The 21,546-nt window shown below is 34.5% G+C and overlaps 4 protein-coding genes and 1 long non-coding RNA gene across 8 annotated transcripts; 4 read left to right on the top strand and 1 right to left on the bottom strand.

Annotated features, from left to right (window-relative positions):
* The first annotated feature begins 195 nt into the window (after positions 1–195).
* LOC105388750 (zinc finger protein 107) lies at positions 196–3,717 on the top strand. The gene is made up of 8 exons (XM_011559710.3): positions 196–348; positions 554–683; positions 798–993; positions 1,215–1,465; positions 1,600–1,742; positions 2,385–2,592; positions 3,273–3,388; positions 3,501–3,717. Exons 1-8 carry the CDS (start codon positions 287–289, stop codon positions 3,622–3,624), a joined length of 1,230 nt encoding a protein of 409 aa, XP_011558012.3. The 5' UTR covers positions 196–286; the 3' UTR covers positions 3,625–3,717.
* On the bottom strand, positions 2,329–3,317 carry LOC125489749. The gene is made up of 2 exons (XR_007267211.1): positions 3,197–3,317; positions 2,329–2,667 (listed from the first exon to the last, which is right to left on the bottom strand). It is a non-coding gene; the product is annotated as an uncharacterized LOC125489749 (long non-coding RNA).
* Positions 3,718–4,104: 387 nt separating the features above from the next.
* On the top strand, positions 4,105–9,165 carry LOC105388759 (PR domain zinc finger protein 5). Its single transcript, XM_038109306.2, has 8 exons — positions 4,105–4,356; positions 4,539–4,674; positions 4,938–5,094; positions 5,271–5,395; positions 5,554–5,684; positions 5,848–6,049; positions 6,388–6,503; positions 8,940–9,165. Exons 1-8 carry the CDS (start codon positions 4,259–4,261, stop codon positions 9,091–9,093), a joined length of 1,119 nt encoding a protein of 372 aa, XP_037965234.2. The 5' UTR covers positions 4,105–4,258; the 3' UTR covers positions 9,094–9,165.
* Positions 9,166–9,479: 314 nt separating this feature from the next.
* On the top strand, positions 9,480–21,209 carry LOC105388747 (zinc finger protein 37). Of its 4 annotated transcripts, none has more exons than XM_048626838.1 (9): positions 9,480–9,784; positions 9,890–10,022; positions 10,331–10,487; positions 10,652–10,884; positions 11,053–11,210; positions 11,539–11,746; positions 11,967–12,082; positions 12,628–12,797; positions 20,751–21,209. In XM_048626838.1, the coding sequence occupies exons 1-8, from the start codon at positions 9,714–9,716 to the stop codon at positions 12,794–12,796; spliced, it is 1,245 nt and encodes a 414-aa protein (XP_048482795.1). In that variant the 5' UTR covers positions 9,480–9,713; the 3' UTR covers position 12,797; positions 20,751–21,209. The 4 variants fall into 4 exon arrangements, with proteins under 4 accessions (XP_048482795.1, XP_048482796.1, XP_048482797.1 ...); XM_048626839.1 differs by having other exon boundaries at positions 12,628–12,809; positions 20,763–21,209; XM_048626840.1 differs by lacking the exon at positions 20,751–21,209 and having other exon boundaries at positions 9,890–9,920; positions 12,628–13,211.
* LOC105388745 (zinc finger protein 37) lies at positions 14,008–20,751 on the top strand. The gene is made up of 8 exons (XM_048626837.1): positions 14,008–14,214; positions 14,390–14,519; positions 18,113–18,269; positions 18,500–18,732; positions 18,901–19,058; positions 19,643–19,850; positions 20,302–20,417; positions 20,581–20,751. Exons 1-8 carry the CDS (start codon positions 14,105–14,107, stop codon positions 20,747–20,749), a joined length of 1,281 nt encoding a protein of 426 aa, XP_048482794.1. The 5' UTR covers positions 14,008–14,104; the 3' UTR covers positions 20,750–20,751.
* Positions 21,210–21,546: the final 337 nt, after the last annotated feature.

Genomic DNA, 21,546 nt, shown 5'->3' with positions numbered 1-21,546 from the left:
TGAAACAGAGCCATCTAGCGGCCACCGTAAAAATAAATAAAACAAAGAGTATATAATGCAATCATTTCAATGTGAGGGCTTAAAACTGACATCTGTCATCCAGGGTGGGGTGTACAAGCTCACTAACGACCGGACTGTTCTATGGCAGATACCTATCTGTACTATAGTACATAGGCTGTCTAATCTGTGTTCTGGATGTCCCGCAAGGCAGGGCAAACTTATTTGTAATAAATATCGATCAATATTTTACTTTTTTACAAGGTAATAAGGTAAATTGATGTAATAAATGGCTTCTCTTGTTTTAATGAAGTCAGTAATATTATCAAAAGCATTACAAAGAAAGAGAAAGTAAGTTACTTATAAATTAATTTAGATCTTCACTTCACTTTTAAATTGCATTACTTAAGCTTTTTCTCATGAGATGAGTATCGCTAGTTAAAAAATATCTTATAAGAATTCCTGTATAAAAAATATCCATCTATTACACTGTAGGCTTATGACACTACAGGTACAATATATAAAAAATATTATATTCATTCATAATTACTTTCAGAATCAAAACTAAAATGATAACTAACAAGATTTGCCGAGTATGCAGGGAACCCACTGCCGACGCACCTATATTTAACAATTGCTTAGAATCTTATCTAGCCAAAGAAATTTTATATTTCTCTGGTGTTACGGTAATTCTTACTGATATTAATTAAATTTTATATTTTTACATATAATTTTAATTTTGATCCAAAGTACCTACTATTTGAATGTAAAATGAAAGTTTACTCTTATTTGTGTTTCAGATTAGTAAATTGGACAAGTTCCCTCATTTTATTTGTGACACATGCTATAAACTGCTACATGGATGTATTTTGTTTAGACACATGTGCAGGCAAAGTGATAAAGCATTCCGGAAAACTTACTCCACTATTGTAAAACATCAAAATCCACCCATAAATGTCCTACCAGTTGAAGTTAAAGTTGAAGAATGTGTGTCAAGTAAGCAGTTCTTGAATACACTTACATCAAGTAACACATTATATTATTATTATTCATGTTAGCTACACAGAAAAAGACTAAAGAAAGATTGCTATTAAGGTAGATAGCAATCATACTCTTGTCATTAACTGTACTTTGCTGTTATACAAATTGAATCAGCAGGATAAGGACAAGTATTAAAATGAAAGTATATATTCCCAAATTTGTTTTGTATTTTACAGATGATAGTTTTGAAAATGATATGGATGCAAATAGTGCTGAAGAAAATGACTTTACTGCAAATAACATAAATGAAATGGATGCAAATGACAGAGTCACAAATTACACTGAAGCCAACTGTACAGATGCTAATAAAGATGAAGAAATAATGGGCATCAGTGGAAGTGCTGACTCTAGCAATGTTCCTTCTCCACCTTACTCTGAAACTGGTCTGTGGGACTGCACTGATTGCTCTAAGGATTTCCATAATATGGTAAAAGTACATCTTTACTTTTAAAAATGAAAAAAAAATAAGATAAGTCAAGATATTCTTTATTTGTACACAAAAACCATGGACACAATTACTACTACTTGTTGTTTCCTACATTGATTGGTTTTGTTTTTCAGGCTTCATATAATAAGCACCTGACAAAGTGCAAAGCAAAGTTACAACATGACAAACCAGACTCGACTGAGGTTTCGAAAAAACAATATTTGTGTGAAACATGCGGGAAATCAACACCATCGAGATCTAATTTAGAATCTCATAAGTAAGATTTCCCTATTTTATAATTTTTAACTATTTAATTTAACAACCGTAAACAGACCTGGAAGACTCACATCCAACAGAAACGAGACCAACTAAACCATAAATACAAATCTCTGGAGTGGCTCCTGGGCAGGAAATCTCGACTATCTGTGGAGTGAAATTGAAACCAATATGGACATACGGCATTGAACTGTGGGGAACAGCCAAAACATCTAACACAGAAATACTACAAAGGTTCCAAAATAGTGTGCTCAAAGCTATAGTAAACGCCCCATGGTTCTCAAGAATGGAAGATATCCACGAATACCTAGGTCTTAACACAGTTAAGGAGGAAATATATATGAAAACAAAAAGATACAAGGACAGGATTACCCACCATCAAAACAAGCTTGCCCAAATGCTTAGCGATCCACCTAAGACCAGACGCCTGAAGAGGCTGCACACATGGGATAACCTATAAAAAGGGGAAGCAAATAATAAAGGGTGCCTGACAATGGGAGGGCTACCTTACCAAGCCAAACTCTCTCAACACAACTGCTCATAGTACACGTACTGATCGCATGTTTGCAAAATCATAAAAAAAAAAAAACTATTTAATTTTATATTTTTTTCGGAACATTTTCATATTTTTCCTTTATTTCAGGAAAATACACTACAATTTTTTCCCTCACGCCTGTGATTTATGTCCGTACAAAGGACGCACAAAGAGTCTTCTCAATCTTCACAAAAAAACTCACCTTGAAGTTAAACCATTCAAATGCATGCTGTGTCCGAGAACAATGACGTCCACCGGCAATCTCAAGAAACATATGGATCGTATACACAGTACTACTAGCTTCAGGCCATTTAAGGTGTGTAATCATCTAATCGTGCTAATAATATTGTAAAGATCGCATAGACAATACCTGCAGAAACATGAAACATACCTACCATTGACATATATATTACTGCGTAAGGACAGGCCCAACCACTGAAGAAAATGGCACCCGCGCGTTGGCCCTAAAATAGTCATTTTAGGGCCAACGGTCCTCAGTCGACAGTTGTCTGTGACGGAGAGATAGTCTTTGTTTCTTGTGAAAATATGCCTATTTTTGTTGTGAAAGGCTACAAAAACTATGATACGAAGGTCAAAAAGGAATATGGAATATCGTATCATCCTTAATAAATAAATAAACACATTTTAAAGCGATAATTATTTTACTACCAAAGTCTACAATGGCCGCACGATGTAACCTTGTACGGACGTCCGTATGCAACTCACTCATATTATTATGTACCTACTGTCCGGTGAGGTAAAATATGAACGCACGTACAAGGTTGCGTCGTCAGGATAAGTAGCTCGGCTCTGACATAGTTCCAACAAATTATGACAGATGGCAGTTATTTTGCTTGTATGTAGAAGGTTTGAGTAAAATGTTCTGAAGGGCGTATCCTTCCTTTTGAAATCATTGATACCTACATATTTTCAATTAATTCATTCATACATTGCACTCAAGTGTACTATTAGTAAATTAATGTTTTTTAATTTCAGTGTACCAGTTGCGACAAAACGTTTAAAATTAAATCCGATCTAAAAAGGCATTACAACGCGATCCACGAAAATCGTGGATATGCAGAGTGTGAAATCTGTAAAAAAGTAATAAGACAGTAAGTTAAATTTTTATAAGTACCCTTACTTCGTAGTCCTTCATTTATACGTATTTAGTTCAGGAAAATCTGTATTTTAAGGTTTTAATCTTAATAAATATTTTATTTTCAGAAAGCATATTCGTAAACATCTATGGCGTATTCATAAAATTCAGCAAGAAAAGTCAACCCTCCCCAACAAGCTGCCATCCTACATACTATGTTCCCGGACAGCGCCTGTGAAAGATTCAGTCTAAAATCATTCATAGTACCTATAATTTACCTACCAATGTGAATAAAGTGGTAAAGATTTACTACCCTTGTGATATTAAAAGTAATTAATGATTATACCTAAATGTGTTTGATTTGTTTGAAACAATATCGAACATCCAAAAAACACAAGGTGTTGACATGATATTGGGCAGAAATGATGTTTCTTGAAAACAGCTGGCTGAGAAGAACTAGTTTTTGGTAGGTACGTAGGTACCTACCCTAGTTTTAGGTATCTACTAATGGTAGGTAGGTAGGTATTAGGTACCAAATCAAATGTACTCTCTGGGACAGAGTAGAGTTATTATTCTGAGGGTCTCGTTATATTCTAGAAAGCAAGTGGTAATCTGTGGTGATACTGCTATTATTCTGAGTAAGTATGTTTACAGAGAAAAACACAACGAGTGAAAGATTTGAGCATAAAAGTAAATACAGTGATAAACACGATAAATTTGATTTGGTAAATTGAAATAGAATTAGAATCATTTATTTGTGAAACATAGGTAAAGAAAGGTTTATTAGTGGTACCTACTACATCTAATAAAAATAGCTATTTAACCGATTCCCAGTTCCACCTTTATGGGATAATAATTTATCTGTATAAAGTTATAAGCCTACAAGATGAACTACTTATATTTTCCTGAAAACACAATGTCTGCAAAACAGCAACGGGAAAATAAATCAACAAAATCTGGAAGAAATTTGAAAACACAGAAAGTGTAAGTGAACTACTTCAGTGATATTAACAACCTATTATAACTATGTATGTTACTTAAATACAAATAACTAACTACATTGGCATGAATGTAAAATTGAAAGTTTATTTGGAAGATCATTTGTACAAGAATAAAATAAAATAGGTAGGTAACCTTATATTCTAATTACTTTTTATCATTTTCAGAATGAAAACAAATAAATCAACTCTTTCTCTGAATCTATGCAGAGTTTGCAGTAAATCTAAGGCTGATGTTTCAATATTTAAAAATTCTCACAAAACATACCTTGCAAACGAAATCAAATGCTTCTCTGGTGTGCTGGTAAGCTCTAATTTTTAGTGGTCCTTTTTGATAATTCAAGTATTTCTTCTTAATAAATATAATCAAAATTTAACAGACTGACTTTTTAAATTGTTAACAGCCCTCTATATCTCAGCATCTCTTAATAACCCCCTCTAGTTCAAATGTATGTTTCGTAGCCGTGACCTCTCCAAAAATAATCTCCAATAATAAGTATAATTTTACTTTCAATTCACTAATTTTTACTCAGAACTGCCTTTGCGCTGAATTTGTTGAAATTACAGATAGAAGAATGTGACATGCTTCCCAAGTCCATCTGCCGGAGTTGCTTGTACCTGCTGGACGGCTGTATCAAGTTCCGGGACATGTGCCGGGCCAGCGACCAGGCTTTCCGGAGAGCTCTCTTAACGCAAACATTGGTTAAAGCGGGGAAATCTATGGGTAACTAACAATTTGATGCCTTCATTGAAATTCATTTACTTATATTTTTTTGTCTACAAATAGAGAATATGAATTTATCCATAAGTACACCTATTCTTGGTGACTGTAAATTAAATAGTAAGTAAATGTGTATTGAAATACATGCCTAGAATGTTTATTAAAATAATGTGTTCCAGAAAATGTTTGCAGTGTAGCAGACAAATGCAAAGAAGTTCACAAAAGTAGAATAAAAGTTGAAGAGTTTTATGATGATACAGATGATATATTCTCAAATGAAATTTGTGACGAAATGAAAGAAAAGGTATACTTAGCTATAAACGTAGCTATAAACCAATTTTTTTTAATAGTATTTGTGTAACTGGTACATATAAAAAATATTGATAAGTAAATCAGTAAGTACTTAACTAGTTATAATATTTTTGTAAATCGAAATACATAATTCATCTCATTTTTTCCAAGGAAATCTCAACACAAACAAAAAAATCGCAAAATGATGAGCCAACGAGGGAGCCAGTGAGAACCAAGAAACAGTTTCTATGTGACCACTGTGGGAAAATATGCCCATCCCCAGCACATCTGCGACTACACATGTGAGTCTTATATAATTAGTTATGCTACATTATTGATGGTCATGCAAGTAGGTATATAAGTAGAAAAAACGCTATGGCAGTAATAATAATAGAGCAATAAGCTCAGCCTCACACAATAATGTTATAACTACTTATTATATTAACGCTCTGTCTTACATTTCAGGAGTACACATTACAACATATTTCCCTTTAAATGCGATGTATGTCCATACAAAGGTCGTACGAAAACTCTTCTGAATTTGCACAAAAAAACTCATCTAGACGTGAAGCCTTGTAAATGTATGTATTGTCCGAGAACAATGACCACTATTGGTAATTTGAAAAAGCACATAGCTCGTGTACACAGCACAGCCAGGCCGTTTGAGGTAAGTGTAGGGGATTCACTTTTATTTTTCACTTGATCTTACTCAGAAAATAATTTAAGATGGTAAATATTACATTCACCTTGTGCGTAACAAGTGAAAGGTCAATATAATATTCGCAGAAAAATTAAATTAACGATTATATGAATACGCAAGTGCAACGAAGCGAACTACAATATTTTTGGCTATCCTCCTCCTGTGTTATCGAATATTACCTACCTATACTATTCATATCCTACACATCTAAGCTACTATTTATACATCTAAGTTACTAACTAAAATATAGTGTGTTTCTGTTAATTACTCACCATATATTTTTTTTATTTTTTTGTTATTTGCAGTGCTCTATTTGTGAGAAGAGATTCAAAATTAAATCCGATCTAAATAAGCACATCAATTTCATCCATGAAAATAGAGGCTTTATGGAGTGTGAAATATGTAAGAAAGCTTTTAGAAAGTAAGTGGTGTAATGTAATCTCGATATTTTTAATTACTTTATAGTAGTACTCAGGGCCGGATTTAGGGGAGGGCAACAGTGGCAACTGCCCCGGGGCCTCCACAAATGAGAGAAGGACTCTATTTTTTTTTTCGAAGTCTCTATTTAATAATAATAATATAATAATAATAATATAATAATAATAATATAATAATAATAATATAATAATATGTGGGGACATCTCACACACGGCCATCCGACCCCAAGCTAGGCAGAACCTGTGTTATGGGTATCGGACAGCTGATATATCTACACAAATACATAGAATCTATGTCATAGATAGATAAATATTAAATATAATTATCAACACCCAAGACCCGAGTACAAATATCTGTCTTTAAACAAATATCTGCCCCAGCCGGGAATCGAACCCGGGACCTTCGGCATAGCAGTCAGGGCCACTAACCACTACGCCATTCGACCGTCAAATGTGGGGGCCCCTCTTTTGTGGAGGCCTGGAACTAGTAAACACTAGACAAAAAAACGCTGTTGTACCTTTTAGAAATTTTCTTTCGCTGTTTTACATTGCTAGTGTGAGGTTTCTTTCTTTTTCTTGTAACCTTCGAAAGCAACAACAAGATGGATGCTGAAAATCCGCACGGTGTAGCAGAGGCATTGGTGAGAGTTTATCAGGATGATTTAGAACCTAATCTTGGTAACGAAGGAAAGGACATGAAGGACTATGGAAAAGACCAATCTCCGGAACTATTTTACTACCAAATTCTAGAAAATCAGAATTTCAGAGCTACATTCCCAGACTTTGAAATTGCATTGAGAATGTATTTAATTTTGATGACATCAAATTGTACAGGAGATCGCTTATTTAAAAAAATGAAAATTATAAGTAAAAAATAGGCTTCGAACCACGATAAAATCTTCTATCAAAGCTTTCTCTCCCGCGTATTGAAAGTACCTATTCTACTCCGGGAATTGAATTTCCAAAGTTCTGAAGATTGCGTTCATTAACCCTAAAATTTAATTTCAGATAATTCTCGATTCCGATTATATTTTATATATTTGTTAAATTATATACACTTAGCACTACAACACAAAAAAATATAAAAAAAAATAATTTAAACTGATTAACTGAAAATTATTTGGGGCCAGCGGGCCTCCAATTCTTTGTTGCCCCGGGGCCTCTCGACCTCTAAATCCGGCCTTGGTAGTACTTAAGTACTACTTATGTTTTCCAGTGATTAATCAGGGTTAAACCATGGAAGTAATAATACAACAGGAATGCGCACTGCACCAAAAAAACGAGCCGACAGAGATAGTCAGCACGGAGCCCTTCATCTCTTTCTATATTTGGTGACCATAATTTTAGGTAATTCATGAGACATCACTTCTAATCTATCATGTCGCGAATAGGTGTCGATGGTCTCAAAGTCACCTATTATTCGAATAATTCGATTGCAATGTAGGTACGAATGTAATTTTAAGTATATAAAATTAAGTTGGGTATAGTGTTGACAAGAAAGTGTCAAAACTGGTTAACATTAAACGCAACTATGTAAGTACCTAAAACGTGTTTACTCTGTGGGTGTTCCGTTTACATAGTCTAGTTGATGAAAATCATAAGATTAAAAAAAATTATCCCAACCTAAGTGCTTCCGCCGGTTTTAAGCTCGATAAATTATCTTATAATACTCATATCTATCACCAAAAAAATCAACAGCTCATAACTCTTTACCAGCCTTATAAGATAACAGCCACAATAATACCTAATGATACTTAGGTATAAAATAAAACAAAAAGTTGAATGAAACAGGTCCTAATTAATGGAAAGTGATTCAAAAGTACGAATGAATGGTCACCCTAACCATAACGTCTCTCACAACAGTATAAACGTCATCCGTCATCTTGACAACTTCGGTCTTGTCGTAAAGTATTTAGAAAAACTACCAATATTTTTTATGAAATTATTATTCATACAAATACCAAATATTTCATTAAAATTACATGTTTATAATGATTTATTATAAATTTGTTTTTGAAAATGATAGATACAGTAGTCTATGAGTTAATTTAATATTTTTTTTGCATAGCTCTCTTCGTACAAAATCTACTAAAGTTTACACAACTAAATCCTGGCAATTGTTAGAAAGAGAGGAAGGGCTCTGTGGTAACTCTCTCTATCGGCTCGCGGCCTCTTTCACTTCAAATATAAATCTTAAGGTGAATACGTTAGGTCTATTTTTGTTTGCATCATTTTGGTGAGTGCGCATTCCTGTTGTATTATTACTTCCATGGGTTAAACTGTAGCATACATACATTATGTCTTTATTTTGTTATAAAATGGGGAACTCGCCTATCTATGTAAGTAACCTATCTCATACATTGACATAAGCATTACGTATATCTGTATTTTGATCTCATAAAAGTTTTTTTGTTTTTCAGAAAGCACCTCCGTAAACACCAATTTCGAATTCACAAAATCCAGAGGGAAAAAATATATCCTAGCAAAGTACCGTCTTACATACTTTGTTCTCGGACTACCGGTGACCAAGAATTAGCAAGCACGGAAGTAATTGAACAGAACCCAGTTGTTTAATAGGTACATGATATCATGATGTTTAAATTTTATAATAAATTATTTAACTACCTATGTCATGAAGAATGATTATTTTATTCTTTGCAAACCATTCCTATCAACGATACTAGAATAATAACTTGCAGATTATAACTAAATACTATTTTATCAAGTAGTTCATAAACCTTTTGATACTAGATAAGATAACAAACTTATATATTTTTAGATATGGACCATGGAAGTAGAAAAAAAGATTCTTGAGAGAGAGATATTTTTTTCTACTTCCATGATATGGACTATGTTTTAGAAAAGCCGAAACATATCGATTCATACCGGTTTTATGTTCGTAATTCCTTATTCCTAGGCGCTTGTATCACAGAACAGTGTGTGTTGTAAACTTGCCACTGTCAAATGAAATGTCAATCAATAGTCACGCACAGTACAAGTGCCATACTAAACAAGAATAGAATAGAAAATTGATCCAAAACAAATTCAAAATTTGATTTGTTTTGTTGATTTAGATCGTGTTGTACCTATATTGTATTGTAAATTTGTATTGTTGTGAATCATCTTTATTTAGATAATTTAAAAGATTTGCCATCCATGCCAGATTTGTTTATTATTTACTTCTAAAAATCAGCATGTCTACAGCGCCTAAACCCACAACCAATAAATCAATCAGGACACGAAATCAGCACAAAACTAAGAAATTGTAAGTTATCATTCCAAACCTAGTGCTATTTCCCATTAAACAAATAGGTTGAATACTCCTCACACATTCATGCAAGAAGTTTAATCCTGTGTTTATTAATTTCAGAGACAGGATGAATAAACCTAAGGATTCCCATGTATGTAGAATTTGCAGCAAATCTAAGGCTGATATCCCAATATTTAATGACAGCTTAGAAACTAGCCTTGCTAAAGAAATAAAGTGCTTTACTGGTGTGCTGGTAAGCTTAAATTGCCTTAATGCATTTTATCTAAGTCATTTTGAATGTATTTATAGTATTTCCTTAACTACATCTATCTTTAGATAAGTATCTTAAAAATTTACACTGATGCTTCATCTCAAGTTAAATAAAAATAACTAATAATAATAATTTAAAGCTCCCATCTTTAATTCAACCATAATGTTCATTAGCATTATACACAATACACAAGCCATAAACGATTATTTGCTAAAGATCATGTAGTAGGTACATTGCCGAACATTCTAAAGATGTTCATGATTAATAGTACATATTTGATAATATTTCAGATTATAGAATCAGACATGTTTCCCAAAATGATGTGTGAGAGTTGTTACCAGCTGCTGCGATGCTGCATCACGTTCCGAGACGTGTGTCAGCGCACCAACAAGGAGCTCTGGAAGTCCCACTCATTGACCACAGGCAGTGTGGGAAACTATGCAACTGGTAACTATAAAATCCCAAATTGTTAGTGCCATTTATTGATTTGTCTGTTGAATTTTAATGAATATTATTGATAACTTATAAGCAATTTATAGCATTTATAACACTTGTTTATAACCCTGTTAACAGACACTTTGGTTATCCTAATACTTCCTGCTTTATTTCAGAAAATGACAGTATACTAGTCAAAAAAACCATAGAAGATAATGGAAATGAAATTAAAGTTGAAGAATTTGACATTGATCATGATCATTTTGATGATAATGATGTATATCATACTGAAATTAATGACAAAACTGATGATATTAAAGAACACATTAAGTCTGATTCAGTGAATTTAATTTCTGAAGAAGTCAATAATAAGTTAATGGTTACCAAAGATTTACCAACTAAAGCAAAGGTATCATTATTACTGTATTTGTTTTATTTTTATATGTATGTTTTAATTTAAGAACGTGAATCACATATTGTTTGGCAGAAGTCTCACAAAATATCAATGTAAACTCCACCTACAAAATCAATTTTAGATGAGTAGTTAAACCTAAATCAAAAGTTTCATATTTTGCAGGCTGTGCGACGTCAACCTAGTCAAAAGAGAAAATCCAAATCACCTACATTAAAAAAGACTATAGAATCATCCAAAGCAGGTGTGAAAACCAAGAAACAGTTTTTATGTGATAACTGTGGGAAAATCTGTCCTTCCATTGCTCATTTGCGACTTCACATGTAAGTAATTCAAAAGTGATAATTATATAGAGCCCCTTACACCAAGTTGCAGAAAGGAACTTTAAGCTAATGTCGGCATAAATACATTAAATCCATGTCTGTCTTTTTCTATCCGTATACATACTGTCAAAGCAAGGTAGCTATAATAAATTTAAGGTCGACATTAGCTTAAAGATCCTTTCTTTAACTCATTGTCTTTCTTAAAATCTTTGCATTTTGATTGGGTTTAAAACTGCTAACATCATACCACAAACAAAAATTTCAATGAGCTTTAATTCACATCAGCAGCAGGCTTTATAAAATGAGAAAACTTGTTGTTCCATTGCAGGAGCACACATTACAACATATTCCCTTTCAAGTGCGATGTTTGCCCGTATAAAGGACGAACAAAGAATCTACTGACAGTACATAAAAGATCGCACTTAGCAATAAAACCTTTCAAGTGTACTTTGTGTCCCAAAACGGCAACATCGACCACCAATCTCAAGAGGCACATGGAAGGTGCACATAATGTTTTGTATTCTAGTCCTATAAAGGTGAGTCTTGTTGATAACTATTGTTGTAGGTATGAGTATTTTAATATAGAAAATACCTAAATGTATCATAACTGTTAGTATGAATTATACTTAATCTGAGGTCGGAAGTTTATTATTTAGTTAAACACTAGCATTTTGTGTATACATTCTCCATCGCATTATTACTATTGAAATCCCAACCCGTATTTGATTATTATCCTAAAAATATCATTTTTTTCAGTGTCCCAATTGTGAGAAAGTATTCAAAACCAAAACACATCTTAAAGGGCATGTGGATGCAGTTCATGAAAATCTCGGAAATACTGAATGTGAAATCTGCACTAAAGTTATGAGAAAGTGAGTATATAAATATCACATTCGTTATTTTCATTTTTACATACCTTACACTCATCCAAATTCAAATTCAAATTCAAATGGTTTAATCGACGTAAAATTTTACAATTATTTGTCGATAGTCATCTACCACCATTTCACAAAGGCCTCGTCATTGAGAAGGAAAGAAATGGCGAAAGAAACTCCTCGAGCATCTTTTCAACTTTTTCCTTATAATCTATTACAATTTTTACTTATATCTAGTACCTACAATTTTACTTAAGTACCTATATCCATTTCATTTTTTCAATAGCCTTAGCTGAGGTGGACAAGACCACGCGTTTTTGTCGTTTAAATAATCATTTATACTATAGTAAGCTTTACTACATAATGTAACTTTAACATAATTCTTAAATTTTTGCTCAGTAAGGTTTATTGCTTCATTTGATAATTTATCCGAGTCTCATAGGGTATTTTAGTAACTAGGGGCCCATAGATAGATAGAGAGAAATACTCGAGAAGTGATCCATCTAAAAATACACCATGTCATGTATTTTTCTTATTTACAGGAAACATATGCGCAAGCATCTTTGGCGAGTGCACAAGATACAGCCGCAAAAGCCTACACTTCCCAACAAGCTGCCTTCATACATACTGTGCAACCGCGCGTCGGAGCAGTCTCACCAACAACACACTGAGCACAGTGAAGAACTGACCAATAGTGAACGAGTATTTTAACATTATTATTAAAGTTAAAGTGCAGAAAAGTCAATTTGATAGGCCACATCTGGCATGTGTGAAATATGTAATCTTATGTCTATTGAAATTGACTCTCATTTCTTGTATTTTAAAATGACGTGTCATTTGGATTGATGTGAGAGTGTTGTAAAGTGACCTGACTGAGGTGGCGAATCGCAACGTCTTGTGATGAGACTGGCTGGAGTATTCATGAGAAATTAAAATGGAAAACCATGCCTACGCTCACTAGTGTAGTAGATAGGAATTTTAGATATTATTTTTAACCTTTTATTCGTGGTGATGATTAATCAAATCAGTATTAATTTCTGTAATAATATATGTAGTTACCTTTAAGAAATTGAGTTATTAAAATGAATTAAGTACCTATAGTATAATATACTTATATGATCTTGAATACTGCTATGTTTTTATTTATATCGGTACACCTACATGGGTCATGTTTTCCCTACATATTGCGGGCATTTGTGTATGCTAAACGGTAAGGCCCGCTTATAAAAAACTATTGGGATGCGGCTAACGTCGTAACGTTTATTCTATGAATTACGAAAATTTACTATGTTGTACGTTGTACCATGGATGTACACAAGGATTAGAATCTAGGGCCGTAAAACCTAATACAGTGAGTTGTTTTTCGGACCCGACAAACTTTAAGGGTGGATTCTACGAGTAATTTCATCAAGAAAAAACCCCCATATGTGGGGGTCTGTAACTTAAATTAGATTTTCTTCTTCTTTTAGAAAATCATAGGTAACCTAAATCATATCTCTAGATTTAAACGCCTTACGGACATGAAATAAAATGCTTTTATCCGCAAAAAGTCATCTCTATCCAATAAAAATATACACAACTGCTAAAAAGTTACATAAAATAAGTTCAAAGCAACTTTAAAATGGCCACCATTTCTAGATTATTGAGATTTGATATGGGGGTTTTTTCTCGATGAAATTACTCGTAGAATCCACCCTTAAAATTTGTCGGGTCCGAAAAACAACACCTGTATAAACAATGTGAACCTTGTGAGTGCCAAATCTTCAGAATAATTGCTTCCAGCAAGGAACCCCTTCCTTGCTGGAAGTTATCGGTTTAAAACGGTTTACATCTCTAGTATCATCTGAATAATCTGTGGACTGTATACTACTGCTGTCTGTCATCTGTCACTGACATTTCTCAAGACGGCGGGAGGTGGCGGGAGGCCATTTTCATGAAATGAAACTGTTGTGGTTTCTTGGTTCTTGCAAAACTTTATAACAAAAAGAACAACATATTACGGTTCAAAATAAATAAAGAATGGCTGCTTTATTACTATTGAAATCAATGCTATTAAGTAAAGCATTACAAAAAAGCACAAAGGAAAAGAAGCCAGATAAAAAGACTAAGCAGCCCAAGCAGAAACAGAAGTAAGTGATTCTCGTTCAGTATTATTGAATATACAGTTTACATGCCATGTATTTTATAATACTCCAATGCAAAGTTTGCGAATATGTTTTCTTCATCGCCTAAGCTCTCAAAAAAGTCGTCTAAATGTAAGGTAGTTTAGAGCTTATTTGATTCTAAAAATTTTGTATATTTCAGAGCTTTTTCGTACAGATCTGGTACTGAGACGTGCCGAGTGTGCAGTCAGTCCACCGCAGACATTCCAATATTCAACAACCACTTAGAGCCACATCTCGCTGATGAAATCTTACACTTTTCTGGTGTCTTCGTAAGTATATCCCAATATTTATCGGGCTGAAGGCCCGACCACCTGCGGCTATAACATATAATTATGAGAATGGAGTTTTGAAGTGTGGTATGGGTGATTCTCCAAAAGCGGCTCCAAAAGCATAATTTCTTTGGCGCATTTTTTTTTTCATGTTGTTTGAATATTATACCTTACATATTGTAGAGGCTTTAGACCTCTTTAGTTATCTCTTATTGGCCCTGAAATCTATCGAGCCGATTCAAAGTTACAGCGATTTTAAACAATTTTGGGCCAATGAAATTAGATTGGCACCAATGAAATTAGAAAACACACCAAAGAAATTATAAAAGGTCCCAAAGAAGTTAGTTTTAAGAACAAAGAAATTAGAAATTACTTTAAAGAAATTAGTTTTATACGTAGATTGCAAATAATACACAACAAAACTAAAAATCACGCATATCTTTATTTGTTTTTAACATAATTACCTGATCACGTAAGGGTGCAGGGGTTCTCAACATCCGAATGAACCAATTGCCAACCTCACCTGCCCGTGGTGCACTCTGCTAAATAACAGATGAGGCTCTGGCGACCGGATGATGGTGGTATAACCATCCAAAAACAGCTACACCAAATCCCATAGGCCGGCGATGGGCAGCAGCGTCACCGGTATGAAAAAGTGTAAAGAGGACGAGGACACGATAACCCTGGAGTCCGGCCACATGTTCTACCATCAGGAGGGCGACCAACTGTCCCAAGGTGGCGTAGGATTCTTCGTCAACAAGACCCTTGTCAACAACGTAGTGGAGATCAGCAGTGTGTCAAATCGGGTAGCGTACCTAGTACTTAAACTAACCGAGAAGTATATTCAGAGAGTAGCACATATTCAGAGATGTCCCAGTGATCAATAGGTTTAAAACTGGGAGTGATCACCGACTTCTCCGAGGCACTTTGAATATCAACTTCAAGCTGGAGAGGAGATGTCTGGTGAAGTCGACCCTACGTCCTACACTGCACAAAAATTGGAGCTGTCAACACCAGCTTCTAGAGAGAACTACAGTTCTTCAGAAGGGTGACCAAACCCTTCTGAAGAACTATAGAACGATCTCGCTTTTAAGCCATGTATACAAGCTGTTCTCAAGGGTTATCACGAATGGTCTTGCCCAAAAGTTAGACGAGTTTCAGCACCCGGAGCAGGCTGGGTTTCAAAAAGGCTTTAGTACAATAGACCACATCCACACAGTGAGGTAGATTATACAGAAGACCGAAGAGTATAATCAGTCTCTGTATCTAGCCTTTGTGGACTATGAAAAAGCCTTAAAACCTAAGCAGTTTTGGAATCCTTGCAGAGATGCCAAATTGACTGGCGCTATATCGAGGTGTTGAGGTGTCTGTACAATGCCGCTACTATGACTGTCCAAGTACAGGACTACAAGACAAGACCTATCCAACTGAAACATGGAGTGAGACAGGGGGATGTGATATCTCCTTCACCAATTCACTGGATGTCTTTAAGACGTTGGACTGGAGATGACATGGCATATGTATAAATGGCGAGTACATGTCACACCTCCGCTTCGCGGACGATATCGTTATTATGGCAGAATCTCTGCAGGAACTTAGCTGGATGCTAAGTGGCCTAAATGCTGCTTCCCGACGTGTAGGCCTCGGTATGAACTTGGACAAGACGAAAGTCATGTACAATGCTCACATGAAACCGGAGCCGGTCGTCGTTGGTGAGGCAACAATCGAAGTTGTGCATGAATATGTCTATATACCTTGGGCAGACTATTCGGCTAGGCAGAAGCAACTTGGACAAGGAGGCTGCAAGGCGCATCCAACTGGGTTGGGCTGCATTCGAGAAACTTCGTCACATATTCTCCTCGTCCATTCCTCAGAGCCTGAAGACTAGCTAGCTAGAAGCTAGTGATGACGTATGGTGCTGAGACGTGGAAACTGACGGTAGGACTGGTCCACCGATTTAAAGTCGCTCAGCGTGCTATGGCTCTCCATAGAAACCTGATGGTTCGTATCAGAAATTAGGTTATCCGTCAGAGGACTAAGGTTACCAACATAGCTGTCAAAATATGAAACCGCAGCGTGGGACGCCCTCCTGCCCGCTGGACTGACGACCTTAGGCGGGTAGCCGGTAGTAGTTGGATGAGGAAGGCCGAGAACCGAGTGTTGTGGCGCTCCTTGGGAGAGGCCTATGTCCATTGGATGGTTATTGGCTGATGATGATGATGAGAGAATTAACCATAATAGACATTGAATGCATAAAGTTAGCGTTATTAATGGTGTTTCATACTCAATACTAATTTCTTTGTATCAAAACTAATTTCGTTGGTGCAGAATGCCAAAGAAATCCAAAGAAATTATTGCCAACGAAATTAGAAATCATCACTTAAAAATTATTTTTACAGAAGGCTGATGTACAATTGGAGCCTCTTAGTGACACGTGCATACTGTTTGAATAGACATACGTGGACAAAAATATGTATGCAACAAAAACAAATAATAGCATGAAAGTAACAATCGAAGAAATTAGGCACTTACCTGACCAAAACCCGTTATAGCGCAAAAAAAAATTTTTTTCGTCATACTCCGTAAACTTACGCTCCTCTACTCCTGGTCGAAGATAGTGGGGGACTGAAGGGTGAGGGACGCATGGTGATTATGTCCGGTGATCGTTTAAACGCAGAGTAGGAAGACGGTATCGTTACGCCAAAGAAGTTAGTTTTTTTTCTCGGACAAAATTGAATGCGTTATATTTTTGAAAACTAAACCTAAGAGTGAATAGAAACCTAATTTACAGTTACCATAAGTATCTGTTATAATGATAACATATAAATCATAAGCTTATTTTACTTTAAAAAGTGATTTTTTCTTGACCTAAAAATAAAATCAAGTGAAGGACGCGCCAAAGAACTTATGATATTGAGTTTTAAAAAATCATTGTCGCTTTCTTTATAAATTTATGCATTACATTACTAATGTATAAAACGGTCACAAGATACATTATTCAAAAAAAAATACATCCTGGTATAAAACTATCAATTTCATGTATTTTATGGCTTGGACATACCTAAATCGCGTCATTTGAGAATCACCCGTATATGCGAACGAACTTTTACCGCCAAGATTGGCTATGTTAGCCACACAAGGGCACACCAGCGAAGCCTAAATAACAAGTAGCAGTCGCTGTAGCCGCATTGGCATGGAAGACATCATCAAAATCCCAATATTTAATGACAGCTTAGAAACTAGCCTTGCTAAAGAAATAAAGTGTTTTACTGGTGTGCTTGTAAGCTTAAATTGCCTTAATGCCTTTTATCTAGTCATTTTGAATGTGTTTATAGTATTCTGTTAACTATATCTTTCTTAGATATCTTAAAAATCTAGTTAATATCTTAAAAATCTACACTGATGCTTCATCTCAAGTTAAATAAAAATAATTAATAATAATAATAATTTAAAGCTCCCATCTTTCATTCAAACATAATATTAATTAGCATTACACACAAGCCATAAACAATTATTTGCTAAAAATCATGTTGTAAATTGCTGAAATTCTAAAAATGTTCATAATTAATAGTACATATTTGATAATATTTCAGATTATAGAATCAAACATGTTTCCCAAAATGATGTGTGAGAGTTGTTACCAGCTGCTGCGATGCTGCATCACGTTCCGAGACATGTGTCAGCGCACCAACAAGGAGCTCTGGAAGTCCCACTCATTGACCACAGGCAGTGTGGAAGACCATGCAACTGGTAATTATAAAATCACAAATTCTTATTGCCAATACCCGTAGTGCCATTTATTGATTTGTCTGTTGAATTGAAATTAATATTATTGATAACTAATACATTTTAAGTAACATTTGTAATGTGATTTATAGCATTTATAACACTTGCTTATAACCCTGTTAACAGACACTTTGGTTATCCTAATACTTCCTGTTTTGTGAAGTTACACATTAATGTTCTCTGCTTTATTTCAGAAAATAACAGTATACTATTAAAAAAAACCATAGAAGATAATGTAAATGAAATTAAAGTAGAAGAATTTGACATTGATCATGATCATTTTGATGATAATGATGTATTTCATAATGAAATTAGTGACAAAACTGATGATATTAAAGAACACATTAAGTCTGATTCAGTGAATTTAATTTCTGAAGAAGTCAATAATAAGTTAATGGTTACCAAAGATTTACCAACTAAAGCAAAGGTATCATTATTACTGTATTAGTTTTATTTTTATATGTATGTTTTAATTTAAGAATGTGAATCACACATTGTTTGTCAGAAGTCTCACAAAATAACAATGTAAACTCTACCTACATTATCAATTTTAGATGAGTATATGTACCTACATTAAAAGTTTAATATTTTGCAGGGTGTGCGACGTAAACCTAGTCAAAAGAGAAAATCCAAATCACCTACATTAAAAAAAACTATCGAATCTTCCAAAGCAGGTGTGAAAACCAAGAATCAGTCTTTATGTGATAACTGTGGGAAAATCTGTCCTTCCATTGCCCATTTGCGAATTCACATGTAAGTAATTGAAAAAAGATATGTATGTATATTTATGTAACTTTTTAGCAGTTTTGCATATTTTTATTTGATAGAGATGACATTTTGCGGATAAAAGCATTTTATTTCATGTCCGTAAAGCCTTTAAATCTCGAGATATGATGTTTTATGAAAACTAAGGATCTAAAACTTTAAAATGGCCGCCATTTCTAGAATATTGAGATTTGACCCCACATATGGAGGTGTTTTCTCGATGAACACCCTTACAGTTTGTCGGGTTCGAAAAACAACACAGTATAGAGCCCCCTTACCTTACACTAAGTTACAAAAAGGAAGTTTAAGGTAATGTCGGCATAAATCCATTAAATCCATGTCTGTCTTTTTTTATCTGTATACATACTGTCAAAGCAAGGTAGCAATAATACATTTAAGGTCAACATTAGCGTAAAGTTTCTTTCTTCAACTCAGTGTTATTCTTAAAATCTTTTGCATTTTGATTGGGTTTAAAACTGCTGACACCATAAAACAAACAAAAATTACAATGAGCTTTAATTTACATCTGCAGTTAGCTTTATAAAATGAGAAAACTTGGTCTTCCATTGCAGGACCACACATTACAACATATTCCCTTTCAAGTGCGATGTTTGTCCGTATAAAGGACGGACAAAGTATCTACTGACAGTACATAAAAGATCGCACTTAGCTATAAAACCATACAAGTGTACTTTGTGTCCCAAAACGGCAATTTCGGCCACCAATCTCAAGAGGCACATGGAAGGTGCACATAATGTTTTATATTCTAGACCTATTAAGGTTAGTCTTGTTGATAACTGTTATTATAGGTATATTTTAACATCGAAAATACCAAAATATTTGGTTTTGTTGTGATTACTTAGTATTTTAATACTTTAATGGAAGTCCATAAGATTGATTAACTCTATCATGGTTTTTGTAACCATAAAAGAGTAAATTTATCTTATGGACTTGGTTGTTAAACTATCGAAACCATAAAATTCCTTCAGCATTAATGTAATGCTTACTATAGACATATTGGTCACCCTAAAATTTTAGTAGTAGTATGATGCGGCTAAACGTGGGCCGCCGCGTCACAAAGCGGCCCTGCTTTGTGATGCGGCCAGCCGTAATGTAATACGGTGGATTCTACGAACCGGCTGCGACATACACATTCTCCATGGCATGATTACTATTGAAATCCCAACCCGCATTTGATTATTATCCATAAAATATATTTTTATTTTTTCAGTGTCCACATTGTGAGAAAGTATTAAAAACCAAAACATATCTGAAAAGGCATGTGTATGCAGTTCATGAAAATCTTGGAAATACAGAATGTGAAATCTGCACTAAAGTTATGAGAAAGTCAGTATACAAATATCACGTTTGTCATTTTCATTTTTACATACCTTACACTCATCCGAGTCTAATAGGGTATTTAGGAACTAGGGATTAAAAGAGATAGATAGATAGAGAGAGAATTACTACTACACCAGAAATGGTAATTATGTATTTTTCTTATTTACAGAACACATATGCGGAAGCATCTTTGGCGAGTGCACAAGATACAGCCGCAAAAGCCTACACTTCCCAACAAGCTGCCTTCATACATACTGTGCAACCGCGCGTCGGAGCAGTCTCACCAACAACACACTGGGCACAGTGAAGAGCTGACCAATAGTGAACGAGTATTTTAACATTATTACTAAGCCAAAGTTAAAGTTGAAGTGCAGAAAAGTCAATTTGATAGGCCACATCTGGCATGTGTGAAATATGTAATCTTATGTCTTTTGAAATTGACTCTTATTTCTTGTATTTTAAAATTACCTGTGTCATTTGGATTGATGTGAGAGTGTTGTAAAGTAAACTGACTGAGGTGGCGAATCGCAACGTCTAGTGATGAGACTGGCTGGAGTATTAATGAGAAATTAAAATGGAAAACCATGCCTAGGCTCACTAGTGTAGTAGGTAGGAATTTTAGATATTATTTTAACCTTTTCTTCATGGTCATTATTAATCAAATCACAAATCAATATTAATTTCTGTAATAATATATATATATGTAATAATATATACCTTTAAGAAATTGAGTTCTTAAAATGAATGAAGTATAATATAATGAGATCTTGAATACTCCAATGATATTTTATTTCTATAGATACACCTACAAGTTTTATGTTTTCCCTACATATTGCGCGCATTTGTGTGTGCTAAATATTATTAGATTTACATTAGGCAAACTAAGTAAGTACTCAAAGAAGTTAATAAACTAATGGAAGTACTAAAGGGAATGCAGGCAGACGGCTTCACCACAAGCTGAACAAACTTAAAACGTGGCGCCACAGTGACACGCTCGCTCGGTAAGGCCCGCTTATAAAAAACTACCTATTGGGATGCGGCCAACGTCATGGTTTATTCTATGAATTACGTAAATGTAATATGTTATTCTTATACCATGGGGTGCATAAAAGGACTAGAATCCAGGGCCGAACGA

The sequence above is a fragment of the Plutella xylostella genome, chromosome 17 (genome assembly GCF_932276165.1).
Source record: "Plutella xylostella chromosome 17, ilPluXylo3.1, whole genome shotgun sequence".
NCBI classification, from domain to species: Eukaryota; Metazoa; Arthropoda; class Insecta; order Lepidoptera; family Plutellidae; genus Plutella; species Plutella xylostella.
The sequence above is the reverse complement of the archived record's forward strand: the minus strand, read 5'-3'. Positions and strand labels throughout refer to the sequence as shown.

Coding starts and splice junctions, on each gene's coding strand:
- LOC105388747 (XM_048626838.1), top strand. CDS start 9,714: ATGTCTACAGCGCCTAAACCCACAACCAATAAATCAATCAGGACACGA. Junction 10,488..10,651: donor TGTGGGAAACTATGCAACTG/GTAACTATAAAA, acceptor GCTTTATTTCAG/AAAATGACAGTATACTAGTC. Junction 12,083..12,627: donor TGCACTAAAGTTATGAGAAA/GTGAGTATATAA, acceptor TCTTATTTACAG/GAAACATATGCGCAAGCATC.
- LOC105388745 (XM_048626837.1), top strand. CDS start 14,105: ATGGCTGCTTTATTACTATTGAAATCAATGCTATTAAGTAAAGCATTA. Junction 14,215..14,389: donor CAGCCCAAGCAGAAACAGAA/GTAAGTGATTCT, acceptor TGTATATTTCAG/AGCTTTTTCGTACAGATCTG. Junction 19,851..20,301: donor TATATTCTAGACCTATTAAG/GTTAGTCTTGTT, acceptor TTATTTTTTCAG/TGTCCACATTGTGAGAAAGT.
- LOC105388759 (XM_038109306.2), top strand. CDS start 4,259: ATGAACTACTTATATTTTCCTGAAAACACAATGTCTGCAAAACAGCAA. Junction 5,396..5,553: donor GTGACGAAATGAAAGAAAAG/GTATACTTAGCT, acceptor ATTTTTTCCAAG/GAAATCTCAACACAAACAAA. Junction 6,504..8,939: donor TGTAAGAAAGCTTTTAGAAA/GTAAGTGGTGTA, acceptor TTTGTTTTTCAG/AAAGCACCTCCGTAAACACC.
- LOC105388750 (XM_011559710.3), top strand. CDS start 287: ATGGCTTCTCTTGTTTTAATGAAGTCAGTAATATTATCAAAAGCATTA. Junction 684..797: donor TATATTTCTCTGGTGTTACG/GTAATTCTTACT, acceptor TTTGTGTTTCAG/ATTAGTAAATTGGACAAGTT. Junction 3,389..3,500: donor TGTAAAAAAGTAATAAGACA/GTAAGTTAAATT, acceptor TTTTATTTTCAG/AAAGCATATTCGTAAACATC.